Source organism: Mizuhopecten yessoensis, unplaced genomic scaffold (assembly GCF_002113885.1).
Source record: "Mizuhopecten yessoensis strain PY_sf001 unplaced genomic scaffold, ASM211388v2 scaffold4819, whole genome shotgun sequence".
NCBI lineage: Eukaryota > Metazoa > Mollusca > Bivalvia > Pectinida > Pectinidae > Mizuhopecten > Mizuhopecten yessoensis.
The window spans coordinates 1034351-1054487 of NW_018405737.1; the positions used below are offsets into that span (position 1 = coordinate 1034351).

Below are 20137 nucleotides of genomic sequence, written 5' to 3' on the forward strand. Positions count from 1 at the left end.
TTTCTTAATGTGTTAGTTATGAAGGTGGGTGTTCGATAGGCTCATTGATAAGCCTGGGGTTTTTGTTGTCTCTACACAGAGTTCTAGATGTAAGGACGTGACAATACTTTGACGGGTGTTGTCAATAAAGTAGAAGACGCTTACCCTTCCGGAACACCTGGTCTAATCATCCTTGTTCGTTTTTCAATGGTCTCCGTGTATATTTTTCTTTTCTTCATAGTTTACCCAAGTTTTATCAATTATGAGTTCGAATTATATTTCTTTTGTCACTTCGGTACATGTATTCTTTTGTTGTTTATTGTAAGCATACATGTATATCAATGTTTCATAGTAATTGTAATTTAGTGCTGACATGTATAATACAGTAAACATGTTCAATTTGATATGCTTTTATATCTGAAATGTAATTCTAAATATGAAGTAATGTTGCATTACTCTATGTGTATGTTGACTTTTTCTCTGAGATTTTCTTTAAATGTATTTTTTTTGAAATCAGTGTTTCATATATGTACATCCTAATTGCAATAAAACGAAATTATTTCGACGTATATACAAAATTGATAGTAGGATTTTGGTATTGTATCATTAATAAGACTTAAATGAATCAATGGTTGATGTTCCGGTAAAACAAACACAAGTCTGTTTTTATTGTAATACATCAAGTATTTTCTGTTCCATATATAATGTCTGAAACATTAATGGTATAATCAGGAAACCTGTATTATACCAAGACCGTCAATAATGAACAAACACGTGACTGTTTACTGTTACATGTATGAACAAATTAGAGAAAGTAGGTAGGTATTTTTGTCAGTAATGCAAGGGAATAAGAAATGCACACAATTTCATTATCCTCCTATTCTATGATGATGAATCGATGAAATGTAGCGTTACTACTGATACATTGCTGTTGTGTCACGCTATAGCTGCATGGCGTTTTTTGTTTTTTTACTGATTGAGTTTAAGGTTCAGTTTTGTTCACCTAATTATTGAAATCTACAAACAGCTTCGATGTCTTGAATAAAGCCGTGAATACTGTTGTAAAGTTTTCTTTAAAGCACATTTGATAGTTAGCGTTTTGGAACAGGTTTTTGTTTTGAATCGTAGACATTGACACCAAACGAAGGTAAATATTAACTGTAATAATAGAATCATTGTTTACATAACTAAAATATCATTTACATTATCACTGATAGTCTGATGCATGTATTGAGAACTCCATAGTACCCACACGAAAGCAGGATGTAATATGGCAACATTTATCTATCTATCTATCTATCTATCTATATATATATATATAGTTATAGTATGTGGGCTGTGGGCCAAAGCACTGAGGATTATCTTAATGTTCACTTATACCTGTAGCCGTATTAAGGAACATTTACCTGTATAACCCAGAAGTTAAACTCCTAAATCTGTGTAAAGTCGGATCAAATCTGTGATCAATATTTAGTAATACGTCATATACGTGCGTCCTTTAGGTTTTACAATATTGACATTCTAAGTATGATCGTAAAGTCTAGGTATAAAGGTGTGTTTAATTTTATCCCTGATTTTACATACTGCACTTATGCATGTTTATATTTGTTAATAATTGTTGGTAAATGCAGTTTATATTATAAACCTCACCGAAAAAGAAATAAGTACATGTGGAAATTAAGATATGTCACAAAATGTAGTGTTTAGTGAGTGTCTGTATGGGTAAATGTCACGCAAACACTAACTACTGGGGATCGTTAGACCAGCACTCGGCTCTTTGACCAGTAACTAGAAACACTGTACTACACGGTAGTAAAGGTAGACTGACATAAGTACTGAACTATGGGTAGATAAGTTTGTAATAAAATGAGTTGGGAAATTCTGCATGAAAACTAAGGGGCTGGTAGTTACATGTATACCCAGTCTTAAGTAAAGGGGCAGCGCTCGCGGAATGGCTGACATCTATGCCAACTAGGTACTGCCGCAGGTGGGTGGTTGTTCTCCGGGCACTCCGATTTTCCATCACCTCCAAAACCTTGGACGTCTTTAAATGACAATAGCAGTTTATAGTACGTAAAAAATCACCAAACCAAATAAGGTAGTAAAATAGCTGGTCATGACAATAAGCACGGCGGAAACACCTCGTTACTTTTTTACTTTCGTACGCATGTTGCCACTTTATCGCCGTTATCTCCCTTTGTTTCTGTTTCGATTAACAAATATGTATAATCAATTTCGAATTACAATCGAAAGTATGACCTTTTCTCTCTGTGTTAAACATTTATCCTCGTTCGTCAATGCTATCCGCATTTATATATAAAGCGGAGCAGGGAAAGTAAAGAAGACTTGTTCTACTTTCACTTTTGTCTACCTTTCGAAAGGGATTATCAAGTGAATTATTTTCGCGTGTTGAGTACAACTGTTACTATATGACAACAAACGAACGAGTGCCTGCTTGCTTGACTTACCCTGGGTCTTCACCTACACACTTCGATAGTGAAGCGTGTACAGTACAGTAGGGCTGAGTGTGAGGAGACGTAACGTTCTAACATGTGATATATATTAATGGTATTTGTCGTGAGGGGATGTGTTCAGTGGTTACATATACTATCCATTAATCTTATTAAATCATGTCGACGATTACTTTGAGGAAGAACATTAACGGAATGAATACAGTCGGGATGGAAGAATATGTGGATGAGACAGAAATTATGAGTGTGATTCACTGGGTCGAAACTATACCCGTTTCTAGAGATAGGCGCGACCTTTGCAAGGATTTCTGCGACGCAGGTGAGATGATGTTTTTTGTTGAATATGTTGATCTATTCTAAATATATTGTTGTAACTTTGCTGACAATGAAAAAGCTTTTGTTGCCATTTCTTCCTTACTGCAATATGTATTGGTAGACTTAATACATTTGTATTTGGCAGCAGACATGTATCGTTAAGTCACCCATCTAGTGTCGATAGATGCAGGGATACATGTAATTTTAATGGGCCCAGTTTAATACTAGCTTCATGGACCTAGCTGGTGAAACGGATATATTGATCCCCAGAAAAAAACCGTGTATTGGCTATACGAAAAGACTCGGCCACGTACAGACCATCAGATTGTACTAATACACTCCCTGCGATGAAAGATTTTTTTTGTATTTTCTTTACATATCTGGATCAGGAGGTGCGGCTATTTTTAGGCTAGGCGATTAGGTGCCGTAGGTCATGAGTTCGAAGCCCGGACATGGTCACGAGTCATACATTTGTCACCCGTCGTCATTTATGTTTCTATGTCTTTATATTCAACAAATAAACATAATGTATCATATACATATATATTCATCTGAAGGTTTAACATAGGAACTACCTGTCGTAAATCGTACTGTGCGCCAAGTAAATATATGCAATGTATAAAGGTATAATGGAAGGTCTAATTTATCACGCAAAGAACATTTTATGTTAATATGATATTTGATATCATTGCTGTGATCTATGTATTACATTCAGTGAAGAAGTTGATATCTAGGATCACAGTAAACTGTTGTGGCACTTGTCCTTGACAACAGGATATCGTTGTAAACATACATCCTGTTTCGTATAAATATAAATTGTTAATATTTTCCTTCTGTTTTGTCCAATGTATCTTATTATATGAAGTATTTTTGCATCCCTCCATGTTTGTTTTTTACTTTTGTTTATTTTTTGACATAACTTAAACTTGATAAATTATTTTAAGGCTTGTTGAACTAAGTCATTTCAATTTGTACAGCATGTATCAGTCCATGTTGGCTGTGGGGTATGCTTTATATATATAGTGACAGTCACTATGGACTCTGGGCCATTATATGCATATTTATAGAAACAGACATTATGGGCTGTTGGCCATACTTTGTATATAGTTATAGTAACAGTCACTGTATGCTATGGGCCAAACCATTGAGGATATATACTTGTAGCCTTATTAGTTGGCAAACATTTACCTGTATTACACAGAAGTTAATATCTATAGCTTGTGTAAAATCGTAACAAATCTGTTATCAAGATTTAATAATACTTTATATAGGTGTGTTCCATTAGGTTTTAAAATATTGACATTCTAAGTGAATGATCATCGTAAATACTTGGTAAAAGGTGTTTGTAATTTTACCCTTATATTGACAAGCAGGAAATGTATTTGTGGTATGTACATATATTTGCTGTAATTTCATAGCCAGTAGTAACATATACTTACCTGTAGAGATTATAATATAGGGAAGTTTAAATAAGCATTCTTAAGTGTTGGATTTGATTTAATCAAGTCAGTTTTACAGGTGTTTTATCGTTTTTATATATTTCTATATATTTCAAAGTACAAAGAGGGAAACATAACGCAGTAAATGATAGCTATCCTTTTATGAGGCTGTGTATCCTACCAAGGAATAAATGAAATAAAATTTAATAAAATGTTACATAAACAAATGATTTGTATCAGTTTAGGACTCAAACCATTAACTGTTTAATGTGTCATGATACATTCACAATATATGTCGTGGGATCAATGGGTTTGATTTGATGACCGTAAAGACATGTACACATACTAATACCAAATCACGTTCCTGTTAATATATTTCACTCTCTCAACCACTAAGCATAGATATGTTTCGTCTTTCACCCATTCAAACCTGTTTAGGAGTTCTGCAAAATGAATAAATAAGTAGATGAAATGTGTGAATGAATGTAAACAATGATTGAATAAATGTAAACTATAAATTAATGGACAGGAAAGAATGCAATGAAACCAAAATGAATGAATGAATGAATGCATGAATGAATGAATGAATAGATGTCATGGTTGAGTGAAAATAAACAATGAATGAATGTTAACAACTGATAAATGTAAAAGAGATAATGAAATGAAAAGAAATGGAATTAATGAATGAACATATGAAAATGTATTTATGTAAAAAAGGAATGAAATGAATGAATGAATAAGTGAAGGAATGCATGAATAAGAGCCTTTTGCATGATGGAACTGTTTGTAAGGACATTGAATGCAGGGCCCCAATCAACCCTAGCAGTATTAAAAAAGTGTTGTGGGGCAATAAAAAAAGTTCTCTAACACTGGATAGTTGGGAACTTCCTGTGAGCATGCTAACCTCTATGTAACGATTCTTTGCCATCCTTTCATTCCTGTCACATTCTCATTCACCGAGTGAAGTGTTCTAAACCCTTTGTTGTTCGGGTGGCACAGTTGATTGTACACCCGCCATTACAAGATGTCATGGATTCGACCCTCTGATCGGACGTTAAAAATTATGGAGCTTACCACTCGATAGTTAGGTTCTCACTAAGTGTTCTGGTTTTAGCTCCTTTCTCTCCCGTTGCGCTTCCATAAAGAAGCGATAATATAACCTGATAAAACGTACATTGTACATGATTTTTGTAATAAAATAAAAACAGTTTTGTTCCAACTACTGTATTCGGGATTCCTGTCACACTATTAATTACGTCTGTACTGTGTAAGTTGTCTCCTTACGACCTCGTGTAGTGTCCGTCACATCACAGATATTCCTGGGCCTAAAGCAGTATGAGGTCTGTGTAATATTTGCACTGACAGTCCCACCTATAATGAGTTGTGAAGGATGTGTAAACATATACATATTTCGATAAGTGTTTGTATATATAATATTTGTTTTATTTTTAGATAGGATTGTTTAAGGATTTACTTACTTGATATTGATTGGGGCCAACTATATTGAGATTCACTAGTGGGGCCATAAAGTGCTGTGTAAACTTATGTACATGACAGACGAAGTTTAATTGACAGGTGAAATTCAAATCCATAGGACCATTCTTTTTTTCTGAGACACATTTTTTCTTAGGTTTAAACAGTTGTCGTGAATTGGAAATTTACTTTTAACCTATAGATAAGATCTTAAACCACCTGTGTGTGTATATATTTACAGGTATCGTATACGTGTAATTGGTTTGTCTATAGACATGTGGCCCTAGTATGTACTTGCTGTGTAATCTCCAGGGAGAAACGAGAAACATTAACAATACAGTTAAATGTAATATCGTCCAGACCTAAGCGATGTATAAATACTTTTAATTTACTTAACATAGATATTGGTTGTTAAAACCAATAATTTACAGATCATTTGATATTACGTATACATGTATATAGTAGAATAAAAAGGTATCATTTAAGTAAATGGTTAAACTTATTACAATGAAAATGTTGCATAGTTTAAGGTTCATCATTTCGTAGGCATTTTTACAGTTTCTTTGTGAAAGATTAAGAAATGATTACGTATTATCCTCTTGATATTTTCACTATTACATTTAATATATGTATTTTTAAAAGTCCACTTTCACTATCCTGTACAGTCCTTTGAGACACTAATCTCTGTATTCGCCTTTTCTGAAAGACGTTTGTCCTGTCTGCATTCTTCTTGTAGATCTTCTAACACTTGAGGCATCAGAGGCAACTAATTTCCTAAATACATGCGGACATTGCCCCTTTCATTGTATTGGTTTGACCCCGTATATTCCAGAGTACATAGTAGACATTCCTTATCTTTACGTTACGAAAGTTCATGTCTGATGTTGAGCTCTCTTGGTTATCTATGACGGAACCAAAGTATGTGAATCTCTCTACAGTCTAAATACCCTCATACGGAATATTCACTGGACAGAAACCTAAACTGTTAATAAATTCTTTTCACGTCATTTCTGCCTCTATTACACGCGGAAATCCCATACCTTGACGTATCATCATGTTGCGATATAATATTACTATTGATACTGTTATGAAAAATATTTGTAAAGGTCATTCGTATCAGTCATTTTCCTGTGTTCATTATAATACACATTCTGCAATGAAACATCAAAAGTTTACTTGATAAACAAACAATATACGATTCGCAACGTTTAAAAACCGACTGGTCCTTTGTTGAACTATGACAGAGTTAGCGATTTGTTTTGTTTTGAATCTTACTGACAAGCATCTAGGACGAAATACGTTGTTTAAAGAGAATGGTGCGTGCTAGACGGTAAAGTATGGTTTTGTTTTTGTGATAGAAGGAAAGTGAGTGCTACAAAACTCAAACCACCATTATATCGGTGCCTTTTCAAAAGTATTTCCTTTTGGACGACTTTAATCTTGTCATTATTTTCCTACAAAGTACATAATACGATTCCTGTCCCGTTTCACATGTTATTGAATAACAGCTATAATTTACTTTTTCAATTTTGTCATTGCTGTCTGAATAAAAAGATTTATACTCGGTATAATGGTAACACTACTGATTGAAAGTACCTACCTTAAGTAACATTTGTCACACAATATTTACCTGTATATCTTACTGAAGTTTCCTTAAGATTGAATATGTTACTAATACTTAATCGTGGTCGACGTATTGCATTTTCTTTAAATCCTATAATTGATAAAAAATCTCAAGACTGATACAGTCTTTTTGAATTAAAATGCTTTGATATTTCTTTTCTGGTCTAACTCCCGAATACCTCGGTAAATAGTCACAATTGTTGAGCTCAGCTTTATAAATGGTTCTTTAATTGTTTACATCTGTGAGTAATGGTGGTGTTTTATAACGATAGTTAAGCCCTCTGTATTTCCATGAAAATGTTAGGCATATGTAGTAGGTTATTAAGTAGAACATTTATGAATGAAAGTATTTTTAATATATGTAATTTTATTTATGATATATATTTAGCGTTTTTCATTGGTATGAAATCGCTGAATGCGTTGACTTGGTGTTATAATTATATAGGTCATCCCATAGCGTTATACGTGCTCAGTTTGACTGTAGTTTGCAGCACCCCCAATGCTATTCAATAGCTGAATGCAGGTTGTGTGAGGACCATTTATCATCATCGCATATAACATTTTAATATCAAATATTTTGAAAAGAGGCTGTTTAATATATTTGTCAAAAGATGCCTTCAGCAAATAACGTCTCTCGAATTACCATACTCATACAATACTAAACCTGCATGTTATAGGTGGATAATATGCTGATTTTACACACAATTTGATGTTGTGTGAAATTTGGCAACACCGGCAAATGATATGAGATGTATTTCACACTTCAAAGCTACCTTTCCAAGCATTATCTACTGGGGGTTACCTTCGTATGGTATACATTGTCACCCTCAACAAATCTGAAACCACAGGTGTTCCAATTGAAATGTAACATATCAAAAATCACAGATATAAGGTATACAATACAACATGTATCCAACCAGGTTTACTGTAAATTATACATCATACATGTTCCTGCATTCTGTATCAAGTACAACATACATGTACTTACAACCAAGCGTTTGCATACAAAACAACACGCAGTGGCTAGCACACTTGCCTTTTACCAAGGCGGCAAGGGTTCGATTCCCCGAGCAGACGTGGACAGGTATGGCGTTACCTGTCCGACCACTAGGGTTTTCGTCGGATACTCCGGTTTTCTCCCACATTAAACACCACGCGCGTCAACATCCGGGCCATCAAGACTGATCAATATAATTTGAACTAACTTGTTTCATATATTTAAAGTAATTGCCATACAATACAGCATACCTACACATAATATTTTTATATAAAAAATAACATGCCTACAACCATAGTATTTTTCTATACAATATAACACCGCAACCAATTTCTTGTATACAATACAACATCCTACGTTAACATGATAACGTTGGAAATACTTTTCTTTTACACAACGAATCATATCTACAACTACATAAGCAGTATGGACGCACACAAGACACACATATGAGATTGCAGCTTTTATGTAAAAACCTATCTACAATCATGTGTGTTTGATTGATTATATGAGAAACTAAATGTTAGTGAAAGTAAATGCAGCTAAATAACTTCAGTTAGTCAATTTGAATGTTGCATTTAATGTATTAACTACAGCTTAAAATCAATGTTGACGTTGACAAATAATATTAAAACACATTTTAACTTTATAGTTGTTCAGACACGAATATAGAAACATTCAGAAAATGTGTCGAGGTAATACTATTAATTTAGGTGAACACATGCTGGAGTCAACAGGTAAGGATTTTCTGTCGGTGATTTAAACACCAAGATAAAAAGAGCAGTTTAAGCTCAATAAACGTTACCTTCCATTTGGTGAAAGTAACAGGGAAATTATATTGCATTTAAAGCTTACCTGTAAACCGTGACTTGTCATTGTGAACGGGTTTAATTGATAAACCTGCTTTTGTAATGTCAAGTATATGGGGGGCAGTTTGAACGATACTTTTTGTAGTGGGTTTATGTTGAACTCGTATGGCTTTTTAATGTATCCTAGCACTTTAGCTGAATTGTGAAAGAAGGTGTGAAAAGTCTATCAGCTATTTGATATATTTACAGGATCACGTGACCTGTGTTGTTCCGAGTCAGCTATTCCGATTAGATAAACAGGGATACACATATCCGTATTATGATTTTAAGGTTTATTAGCAGGAATAAAATTGAAATGAAATTGAATACATTTATTTTTGTGAATGCTATTTTTCAGTTCTCGCATCATTGTTACTGATTAATTATAATTCATATACTGGACAAATATAATGTTTTAATATTGTGTTTATATGTGGCTTCATAATGTACAATGCCACAAAATTGTCATTGTCAGTCCTGTTTGCTATTACAGACTATAATAATTTATCATATACTCTCACAGTTGTAGTGTTAATGATATGGACATTTGTTCTCACCTTCCACTATATACGGACATATCATGTTTATAACTAGCTATTTTTCAATTTCGAAGATACTTATATAGGTACTGAGGGCTCACGGATATCAAGGTAGTTGAAGTATTGTAAATATATTCAAGCCGAACGAATAGTTGTTATCAATGATATAAGATGACAAATTGTGTTGTTGGCGTTATTCTAGTATTGATCGAAGTTTTAAGCTGGTAACTATTATATATTACGTCTGCGGATGATCGTTATCTTATACACAAGAGGATACCTGTCTGACAGTCATTATTAGTGTCTATAGTATACTGCCATAGACAACTCCGTTATAAAATATTGATAATAACGGTGAGCATTGTGTTAATTAATAAATGTAGGTGTCATAGAAATGTTAAAATCAATTTTTATGTTATAAAACAAAGGAGATACAAACATTGGGTGTTTATCGATGTATTGACATAGGACACAATCAAACCAAGACAACAGCAGGTCATGATGGTTGCATATTTGAGGGTATTAATCACTTTTACCTTTCTTGTGGCAAACACGTGTAAAAGTAATAAAACGTCTTCCTGGTTATCAGTATTGATATGATACTGCCATTTTATACAGTTTTGATTAGATACTGCCATTTTATACAGTATCGATCGGATACTGCCATTTTATACAGTATCGATCTGATACTGACATTTTAGACAGTATTGATCTGATACTGACATTTTAGACAGTATTGAACTGATACTGACATTAAGATGGTATTGATCTGATACTGACATTTTAGATCGTATTGATCTGATACTGACATGTTAGATAGTATCGATCTGATACTGACATTTTAGGTAGTATTGATCTGATAATGACATTTTAGGGAGGATTGATCTGATAATGACATTTTAGGGAGGATTGATCTGATAATGACATTTTAGGTAGTATCGATCTGATCCTGACATGTTATATAGTATCGATATGATACTTACATGTTAGATAGTAGCGATATGAGACGGACATGTTAGATAGTAGCGATATGAGACGGACATGTTAGATAGTATTGATATGATACTGACATGCTAGATAGTATCGATATTATACTGACATGTTATATAGTATCGATATGACACTGACATGTTATATAGTATCGATATGATCCTGAAATGTTAGATAGTATCAATATGATACTGACATTTAAGACAGTATTGATCTGATAATGACATTTTAGGGAGGATTGATCTGATAATGACATTTTAGGGAGGATTGATCTGATAATGACATTTTAGGGAGGATTGATCTGATAATGACATTTTAGACATTATTGATCTGATAATGACATTTTAGGGAGGATTGATCTGATAATGACATTTTAGACATTATTGATCTGATAATGACATTTTAGATAGTATTGATCTGATAATGACATTTTAGATAGTATTGATCTGATACTGACATTTTAGGTAATTATCGATCTGATACTGACATGTTAGATAGTATCGCCCTGATACTAACATGTTAGGTAGTATCGATATGATACTGACATGTTAGATAGTATTGATATGATACTGACATGTTAGATAGTATCGATATGATACTGACATGTTAGATAGTATCGATATGATACTGACATGTTAGATAGTATCGATATGATACTGACATGTTAGATAGTATCGATATGATACTGACATGTTAGATAGTATCGATATGATACTGACATGTTAGATAGTATCGATATGATACTGACATGTTAGATAGTATCGATATGATACTGACATGTTAGATAGTATCGATATGATACTGACATGTTAGATAGTATCGATATGATACTGACATGTTAGATAGTATCGATATGATACTGACATGTTAGATAGTATCGATATGATACTGACATGTTAGATAGTATCGATATGATACTGACATGTTAGATAGTATCGATATGATACTGACATGTTAGATAGTATCGATATGATACTGACATGTTAGATAGTATCGATATGATACTGACATGTTAGATAGTATCGATATGATACTGACATGTTAGATAGTATCGATATGATACTGACATTTTAGACAGTATTGATCTGATACTAACATGTTAGATAGTATCGATATGATACTGACATTTTAGGTAGTATCGATCTGATACTGACATTTTATACAGTATCGATCTGATAATGACATTTTAGACATTATTGATCTGATAATGACATTTTAGGTAGTATTGATCTGATAATGACATTTTAGGTAGTATTGATCTGATACTGAGATGTTAGATAGTATCGATCTGATACTGACATTTTAGAAAGTATCGATATCATACTGATATTTTAGATAGTATCGATCTGATACTGACATTTTAGGTAATTATCGATCTGATACTGACATTTTATTTAGTGTCAATCTGATACTGACATGTTAGGTAGTATTGATCAGATAATGACATTTTAGGTAGTATCTATCTGATAATGAAATTCTATACAGTATCGATCTCATACTGACATTTTAGATAGTATCGATCTGATACTGACATTTTAGGAAGTATCGATCTGATACGGACGTTTAGACAGTATATGATTATACGAGCTGATACTAATAAAATATCGGTTTTTATAATGGTGGACATTTTGATTCTATAAATCTAATTTAAATATTGACAACAATAACAGATTTTTATAGCATAACTTACAGTATCATAATCGTAAACTGGATACAGCTTGGTCTTTTCACTGATGTCTGTATACCAGTATATTATAACACAAGGTTCACTGTTGTAAGCACTATTTAGTACATTTTGCAAGAGACTGAAGCAGGCGTTATCTATGTAGTTTATTGCTGAGGATATCCGGTCGTTTTTGAAGCAGTTTGTCAATAAATATATCAAATAACTCAAATAACCCCCCGTTACAATTTCAAAATGTATCGAATACATATTGATTTTTAGCGAGCGTTCTAGTGTTCGAGACCTGAAAGTAAAGTTCAAATGATTTAGATATGTGTCATACATGTAGATACAAAGATATAGTATTAAAAAAAATGTCTGAATAAATATTTGAAGATCGCTTGATAATGAATTAAATGAAGTCGGCAGTATTTCATACCGTGATCTAAAACACAATTGTTGTATGAAACGTACTTAACTTACGTTTTGTACTCCTTTGTCAATTCATACTAACAAAATGCTTTGTCATTTGATAAAATGTGTTTCACTTTCAATTTACTTCAATATTAATCATTTCCAAAGATGTTTGTCATTTGTCATTTTTCTTATTGAATAGAAACTTCATTCAACATTAACTACAAACTGAGTTTTGGAAAGTTTAATCATAAGTTAAAATTGCCAACTGTAGAATGTCGTATTCGAAGTTGCGACTATATTTGCATAAATGTTTAGGTAATAACTAAGTAACACACTGTGTCTCAATGAAGGAGTCACAGTGAATACAAAGAGAATTAAAGTCATGATCCATTGGACAGTAAGTTCCCACTATTGAAACCGTGTATTGATTGTCTACAGACTTGTATTCGTTAACAACGGGGTTTCACCAAAACTGTACCCGTTAATCAATTAAATAAACACTTCTGGGGACAATGGGTGTTCCCTAAGGGTGACCGAATAGAAACGTAAGTCTCTACTTCAAACGTCTTTGACGTATTGACACAATTATTTTTTAATGCAGTTAGTTATATTGCAAAATTACATATAGTGTCACCGGATTATGACACAATTGTAGTTTTGTGGCCTCAATGAACGGCCGTTTATTTACCAAATATTCTTTTCTTTCCGTTTTTGTTTACAGTTGATCTTGTTACACTGTAGCTAATAGTAACAGATCTCTATAATGATCCAGAGTTTGTGATAAATGACAGTAGGGGTCACTGTGAGACCTCGTTCGGTATTAATATGTAAGAATGAAGATAGGTTAATGAGATAGATTTGTAAGGCCTATCGTATCAGATCTTACGGATTTAGTGTCACATTTATAAAGATGACATAAACACCGATATTCTTGCTATATCTAAAATGTGTATAAGAATAGATAACATTAGGATATTTATGTAAAATGTACATCAGATGAGATTAACTTGTGTTTTATCAAACACGCCTTTGCCTTTTTCAAACGTTCGTTGTTATATATATAAATAACCCTCCTTCTACCTCCAGCAACGCAGGTATATCAAGTCAGCTGTACAATAACCATTACTTGTAGCATACATTCGCATTAATGGAGTTGTCTTCCGGTGGTCTCCCAAAAACGGATCAACCCAGTATACGGCTATTGTACTCAGTCAGTATTGTAGTATTGAACTGCGAGTTCTGACCCACTGTAGTACTGTCTACCGAAACTGTTTTCTTTGTAATTATAATGTACTTTTCCTATTGAAGTGTGAGGGGTTGATATATTGCTATAGGTAAACTAATACCCCTAGGTATTGATGAAATAACAATGAAGGCTGAAAGTAGTATATGTACATTGAGAAAGTGAGAGGCTATTGTGTCAATACTGATATGTGCTGCTAACACAGTCAGTATAAACGTATTTCAATTTGTTATTATCCTGGAAAGTAATAAGAAATTAAACATGATACGTAGTTTGAGTTGCCATGGAATAATAAAATATTTGCCTAACTCCAATTAAATTATAAAATTGAAACAGTTTTTAATTTATTATTTTATTGATTGATCGTTGGCAGGAGAGGCTAACATGGCTTGGACTGTTATACACAGTTCATAAAACTATGATATGTAATAAAGAGGATTTGGGCCACAGTGGTATAGGTATGCGAAGAAAATCTTTTCTATACACACACTTTAAATGCCTGTGCTATTTTTGTTCCAATGGTAAATGTTGTTTGTTTCGTTTGCTACTGGCACTTTGTAAGGCTATTTATTATGTGGCACTACTTAGTTGGGGATCGGTAAATTTTAGGCGATCATAGGATTTGTTAGAGAACATAATTTTGTTAATGAAATTTTCTATGTTTTATGATGGTTACTTCCTTACTGCGAATGACATATTTCCTATTTGATATCAATACAAAGTATTTGCCCACTTCAGATTTTGAAAACATTGGGCATAGCAACCGCATGTTTACTGAATATATTACCAATATAATACTAATATAATTCCAAACTAATAGAATGTTTGAGTTCACACTTTTTGTCTTTCACCAAGATGTATTGTTCATATACAAATCATACTAGCAAGTTGATATATAACTGAAATAGAATGTCATTTTATCATTTTGTCTGAACCTAAAATCACGTCTCTCCAAACTATTACGGAACATATCGGTTTTTATCGTATAGTAATTATGTGATATATGTAAATGTCATAATAAAAACATTTTGCACTTAAATAGACACAAAATATAATATTAAATAAAAATAGTTTTTATACACAACACATGGTGATTGGACACGAGAAGAAAAATCTCAGACCAACGATAAACCAAGATGATTGTGGGTGCCTCCGTGTATACACCTAACATGGTGACCCTGTTTAAAAAGTATTGATTTCAGGCTATCATTCTAAATATACTTACTAGAAGTTTTCTATTTGATATTTTTCTAAAGGTTTTTGTTTTGTTTAAAACCTTGGTTTCAACGGGGATTGTCAACGATAGGACTAATTATCGAACTGTACTGGTGGCGGGTTCTTAAAAATAAACACGGTAAATGCCATACGATTATACCCATCCACGTTTGTAACACTGAGAAATACTTATTCGTGAGCTTAAAACAACTGCTGATGACAGGGGTACTGTTTATTAAGAACATATATCGATCTAGTATAATTCTTGAAGTGACTTCTTATCGTAATTCAAAATGAGTATACTTCTTTATCAATAAAACCACTTACAATAATATAATTTTAATCGAAAAGTATTGATATATACAAAGTACTTAGTGCTGTGACTATCTGTCATATATGTATCGAAGATAATATTACCAATTACTTTTTCTAGGGGTCAAATTAAGTTTTTTGTATGGTTTTCTTTGATATTTAATAACAGTAGACACGTCCTGATATATGTACTCATTCTATTTGACGACTTAATTGGTTTAAATGTACCTCCTTCCAATGGACACTAATTGTAGGTGTTGCATGGAGTAACGCATATCTTAAAAGGTGTACACATTCTTACCCTACTGAAAGTTTGTCTAGTGAGTTAGATATTGTTGTAGAATTTAAACAAAATCTCAAGGATCGTTACAAAGTTGACAGTAACTAAAACGAATCCAAGGTAAGTAGGCGGTTAAAGGAATACCCTTCAGTGATCGTTAAGCTAAGCTGACGGTCCTGTATGCTATGCCATGAGTGGAATGTCATTTTTTAGATGTGATAACTAGCACTTTATTATGTACAAACGAACCTTTGATATGTTGAAAGTACATATGTACGACAACAGAAAACATAAACCAATGACATGAGGTCAACACTGGCTTATTCAAATGGGAAAAAATCTGCGAGATAATAGCATGTTCAAAAGACTACGTTAGCACACGTCCTCACACAATAGCAATTACGAGCATTCTATGAACACCAACTGGAAGAAACAAATATTTTGTTTTATGATCAATTTGACTGTCACTGCTCCTGTTTATGCGTTTCGTAAACAGCTATATGGTGCAGTGTAATTCCATGTGTTTTGATCCTGAGTTGCTCGCCTAATTTTATCTGTGAAAATCGTATATGTGTGTCTTACGTTCATCTTTGACAACGTCGTGATAATCCAAACACTCAACAATACATAGAAATCTTAACAACACACAGATTTGCATCTATTTAGAAATTAAAATGCACAAAATATGCCCTGATTAACATACATTGATATCAAAATCGTTGGAGCAGATCTGTTGACTCTGGTGTCTATTATACGTAGGAAGCCTGGATCTATATGCGTACATAGTTGTTCCTGAATTTACAATGGCAATCAATACCGAGTAATGCATAACAGCCACGAAATGTGATATATGTTGTCAACATAAATTGACATTATGATATAGTCATAATTGAATGCGGATTTCTATTATATAATTTTGATTCGTAGTTGATTGAGTCTATCAGCATTTATTTCCTATCTTCTTTCGAAAAGCATATGAGATATGTCAGTATAACCTTATGTTATGGAAATTTAAAGGAAAAATACGAATATATCGATAGAGGCCTAGCGGATGAATGTCCTTATAGGCCATCCATCGATTACAAACAATAAAAATCATGACAATTTTAACCACGCAACTAAGCGAATCACAATTACATCGAGATTCTGCCCACACAGGTAAGGTAAACTAAGTACAGATATTCTTAAGTATTGACTTTCTGTAAAGTATGTATATTTATTCTGAACACACTTTTCGCTCTGGTCCTAAGAAATCCATAATACGCTTCCTATAAAGACATCCTTTATAGGTTCTAACAAGGTCAGGACAGGCTCACAGCTTCCATAAGTTTGTTTCAGTGAGAGAACTATGGAATGAATTTAAATTTACAACAAATAATATACAAAATTGTTGTTGTAAAGAAAATGACAATAAGGTAGAACTCGCGTTATTGAACCCTTCACAATTTCATGATAATGAAGGAAGAAATCAATAATACAATATGTATACTAGGTTTCTGATTATATAGTGGCTATAGGAAAGGCGTACATGACGTCACACACATAACCTACGGTAATGTCCAGAATCTTTGAGAGTCAGCACGTGTTCTTAATGCGTTTACGCATGTATTTTGTTTCTAACTATATCGCTCGTCAGACCTTGTCATGTAAAATGGTATTCTGATGTGCCAGATTTTTTATGATACGCATATTCAATTCGCATGACAATTAATGACCTCCATTTTTTATTTCACAACTTAAAGAAAGTTTTATTTCTAATCGATAAATTCAACAATATGCCTGTACAGGTAAACATCTAAATGTATGCATATGGCAGGTAACATTTGTTCTATCATTAACTTATTTGCCTGCCAGTCCCTATACCCGAACTCCTTGGCTTGCTCTACGACACCTGGCTACATGTTGTGTAACGGTACCTGTTCAGGTGTAATCTATCACGTTGACACTTGTATCGGTACGGTACCCATTGGTATATATGGCTAAATGACATGCTTCCTTCCTGATACATAACAGTAAAACAACGTCTCCATAACTGATACTCTAAAGGAATATAAGTAGCATAGGGGATCTTTTGGATGGTCTAAAACGTAACCACAGATGAACATCCTTCATTAGCAAGAATACGACATTTGGAGGCACAGATCGCCTGCTATAACATATGTAGATAGAATAATACGTCGCCTACTGGTATCCACTATAACAGACGTACAGACATTGGTCGCCGATACATTTATAAGATATTTAGGGGCTGTGATCATAGATTGGTTTTAACTATAATAAATGTAGAGGCAATGATCGCTGTTCTATTTATAAAATATTTAACAAGATAGTTACAAAATCAGAGTTATGGAAGATAGCCTATAGTTTCTTCTTTAAGTTATTAAGAGAGATAGAAGATTGTCTAGAGTGTCTCCATTAAGAAATTTAAAGGGATGGAAGATATCCTTCACGATATTGAGAGGGATAGATGGTTATATAATTTCATCGACCTATGTTTTTTTCTATACAACATGCAAATGCATTGATAGCTTATTGTAAATTACAAAATGCTTCTCGAACCATATATGTTTTTACATCCGTCACGTGCATTTGTCAATTTCTTTACGTGTTGGGTTGTAATTATAGGCACATCACATTTAAAGCTGATAAAGAGCTTACTTCTCACTGTACTACATGTACCCACTAATCTCTTACGCTATGCACTGTTACAATACATGCGATACGTAAACAGTTTGAGACCACAAATATTGTTAACAATTTACAAGTGTAAATTTGAATTAGTAATGTCGTTGAACATAGATTTGACATTTCTAATGTTCACCTGCTTGTTATTTACCCTAGGTACACTTGGTGTCTACTCCCTGCCAGAACTTCTGTGTACACAACATGGCTACATGTTTCAAGTTCAATTGGTTATCTCAAGTGTTTGCATTGTCGCTGTTTATATCGTAAATATCCCTGAGTATATTATCTTGCCTCTATCACAGTTTGTGTTTAAACACTCACGATACTGTCCCTACAACGTACACAACTGTTCCAAACTACACTGTTTGCGATAGTGTCTGGAACCAATGTCAAATTCCGTGTGCTGATATATGTAATTGTTTAGCCAGATTTTACTGATAAATATTTAAATGGTATTGTTCTTTTTAAATTGTTATTTATGGATAATATTTGTGCATGTTCTGCTCGCATCTGTTTTGTACATGGGCATTTCTGTTGAAACCCTAGTTGTTAATTTATACTGAAGCGTAGCACAAGTACATGCAGCGATGATGATAGAACTGCATCAAATCATTGCGGGTATCAGTAGTGTGTTTTGGTGCCATATTTCAATGTCACGCTTGACAACTAGGCTGTATGCCATTTTGAATGGGGCTATATATACAACACAATTATACCGTGAAAATGCAATGATTCGGAAAAATGTACTTTCGAAGCTGTTATTTTGCCATGTAGTTAAGCATGTGTCTTAGTGTATGAAGCAAAGCTGTACTAAACCACCAGGTTAACACACTTTCACTATTTCTGCAGATAAACAGAAAAATAAGTGGCTGTGTATGGAGTGAAAATAAAGTTCGTTTCTATATGGTCAATTTAAAAGTGGTATATTTTCATCGTGTAAAATGTTGCTTTTGAAATCTCTCACAGTGTGATAAGATATCGGTTTATGAAATTGATGGAACCAAAATATTTCGCGGGCAAAAGTGTAACAAAACATGTTTTATATTCTATGGTGGTATTTACGTCATAGAATATCTATACTGCTTCACTGGTTTTGTTTTTGTTTTGTTTGAGAAAATACATTTACCTCCCCTTAATGTTTATTTGGATGTAACTGAACTACATTTGGACCAAAACACTTCCTTTCCCTAGGTACCTTCTGTAGCTTAGTCGGTTAGTATGATTATAATAAACTTTATTTATTGAGGATACAAAACCTGTTTAACAAAGCTAATCTTCCACAGGGTCCTCTGTTAGGTAAATTGGTTAGTAAAAAGACAAAGTAGTATCACAGCAAATAAATGTACATACAATAATTATCACCGTTACTACTAAGGTGGTATTATATAACAATCCGAAATCCTTGGTTCGTAGGCCGGTCTAGCCTGCTAAATGTTTACACTCAGAACACTGTTGTTGATTATTCTCTGTTAATTCCATCTGTATTTTGTGTTTCACTAAAGTCCCGCAAAGTATAATTTTCTTTTCAGCAACTATTTATCAAAGCTATGGTCATGCCGCCGGAAAAAATCCATTTTCATGGCATAGTTATAGTTTTTTGTCAATGGTACTGGGATTCTATACCAAACTCGTTGATGTTGTTACCAGC

At 33.4% G+C, this 20137-nt stretch overlaps 1 protein-coding gene across 5 annotated transcripts in view; it reads left to right on the forward strand.

Annotated features, from left to right (window-relative positions):
• The window catches only part of LOC110449780 (sperm flagellar protein 1-like), a 37903-nt gene that overhangs the window by 3087 nt on the left and 14679 nt on the right, over nt 1-20137 (forward strand). The window contains exon 1 of one of the 5 annotated variants that reach the window (XM_021496859.1): nt 2367-2769. The exons of 1 other annotated variant lie outside the window; for it this stretch is intronic. In XM_021496859.1, coding sequence (XP_021352534.1) covers nt 2610-2769 — 160 coding nt within the window. In that variant the 5' untranslated portion in view covers nt 2367-2609. Of the gene's footprint in view, nt 1-2366; nt 2770-20137 lie in introns of those variants that run through there. 3 more of the 5 variants (XM_021496864.1, XM_021496862.1, XM_021496863.1) reach the window with 3 other exon arrangements.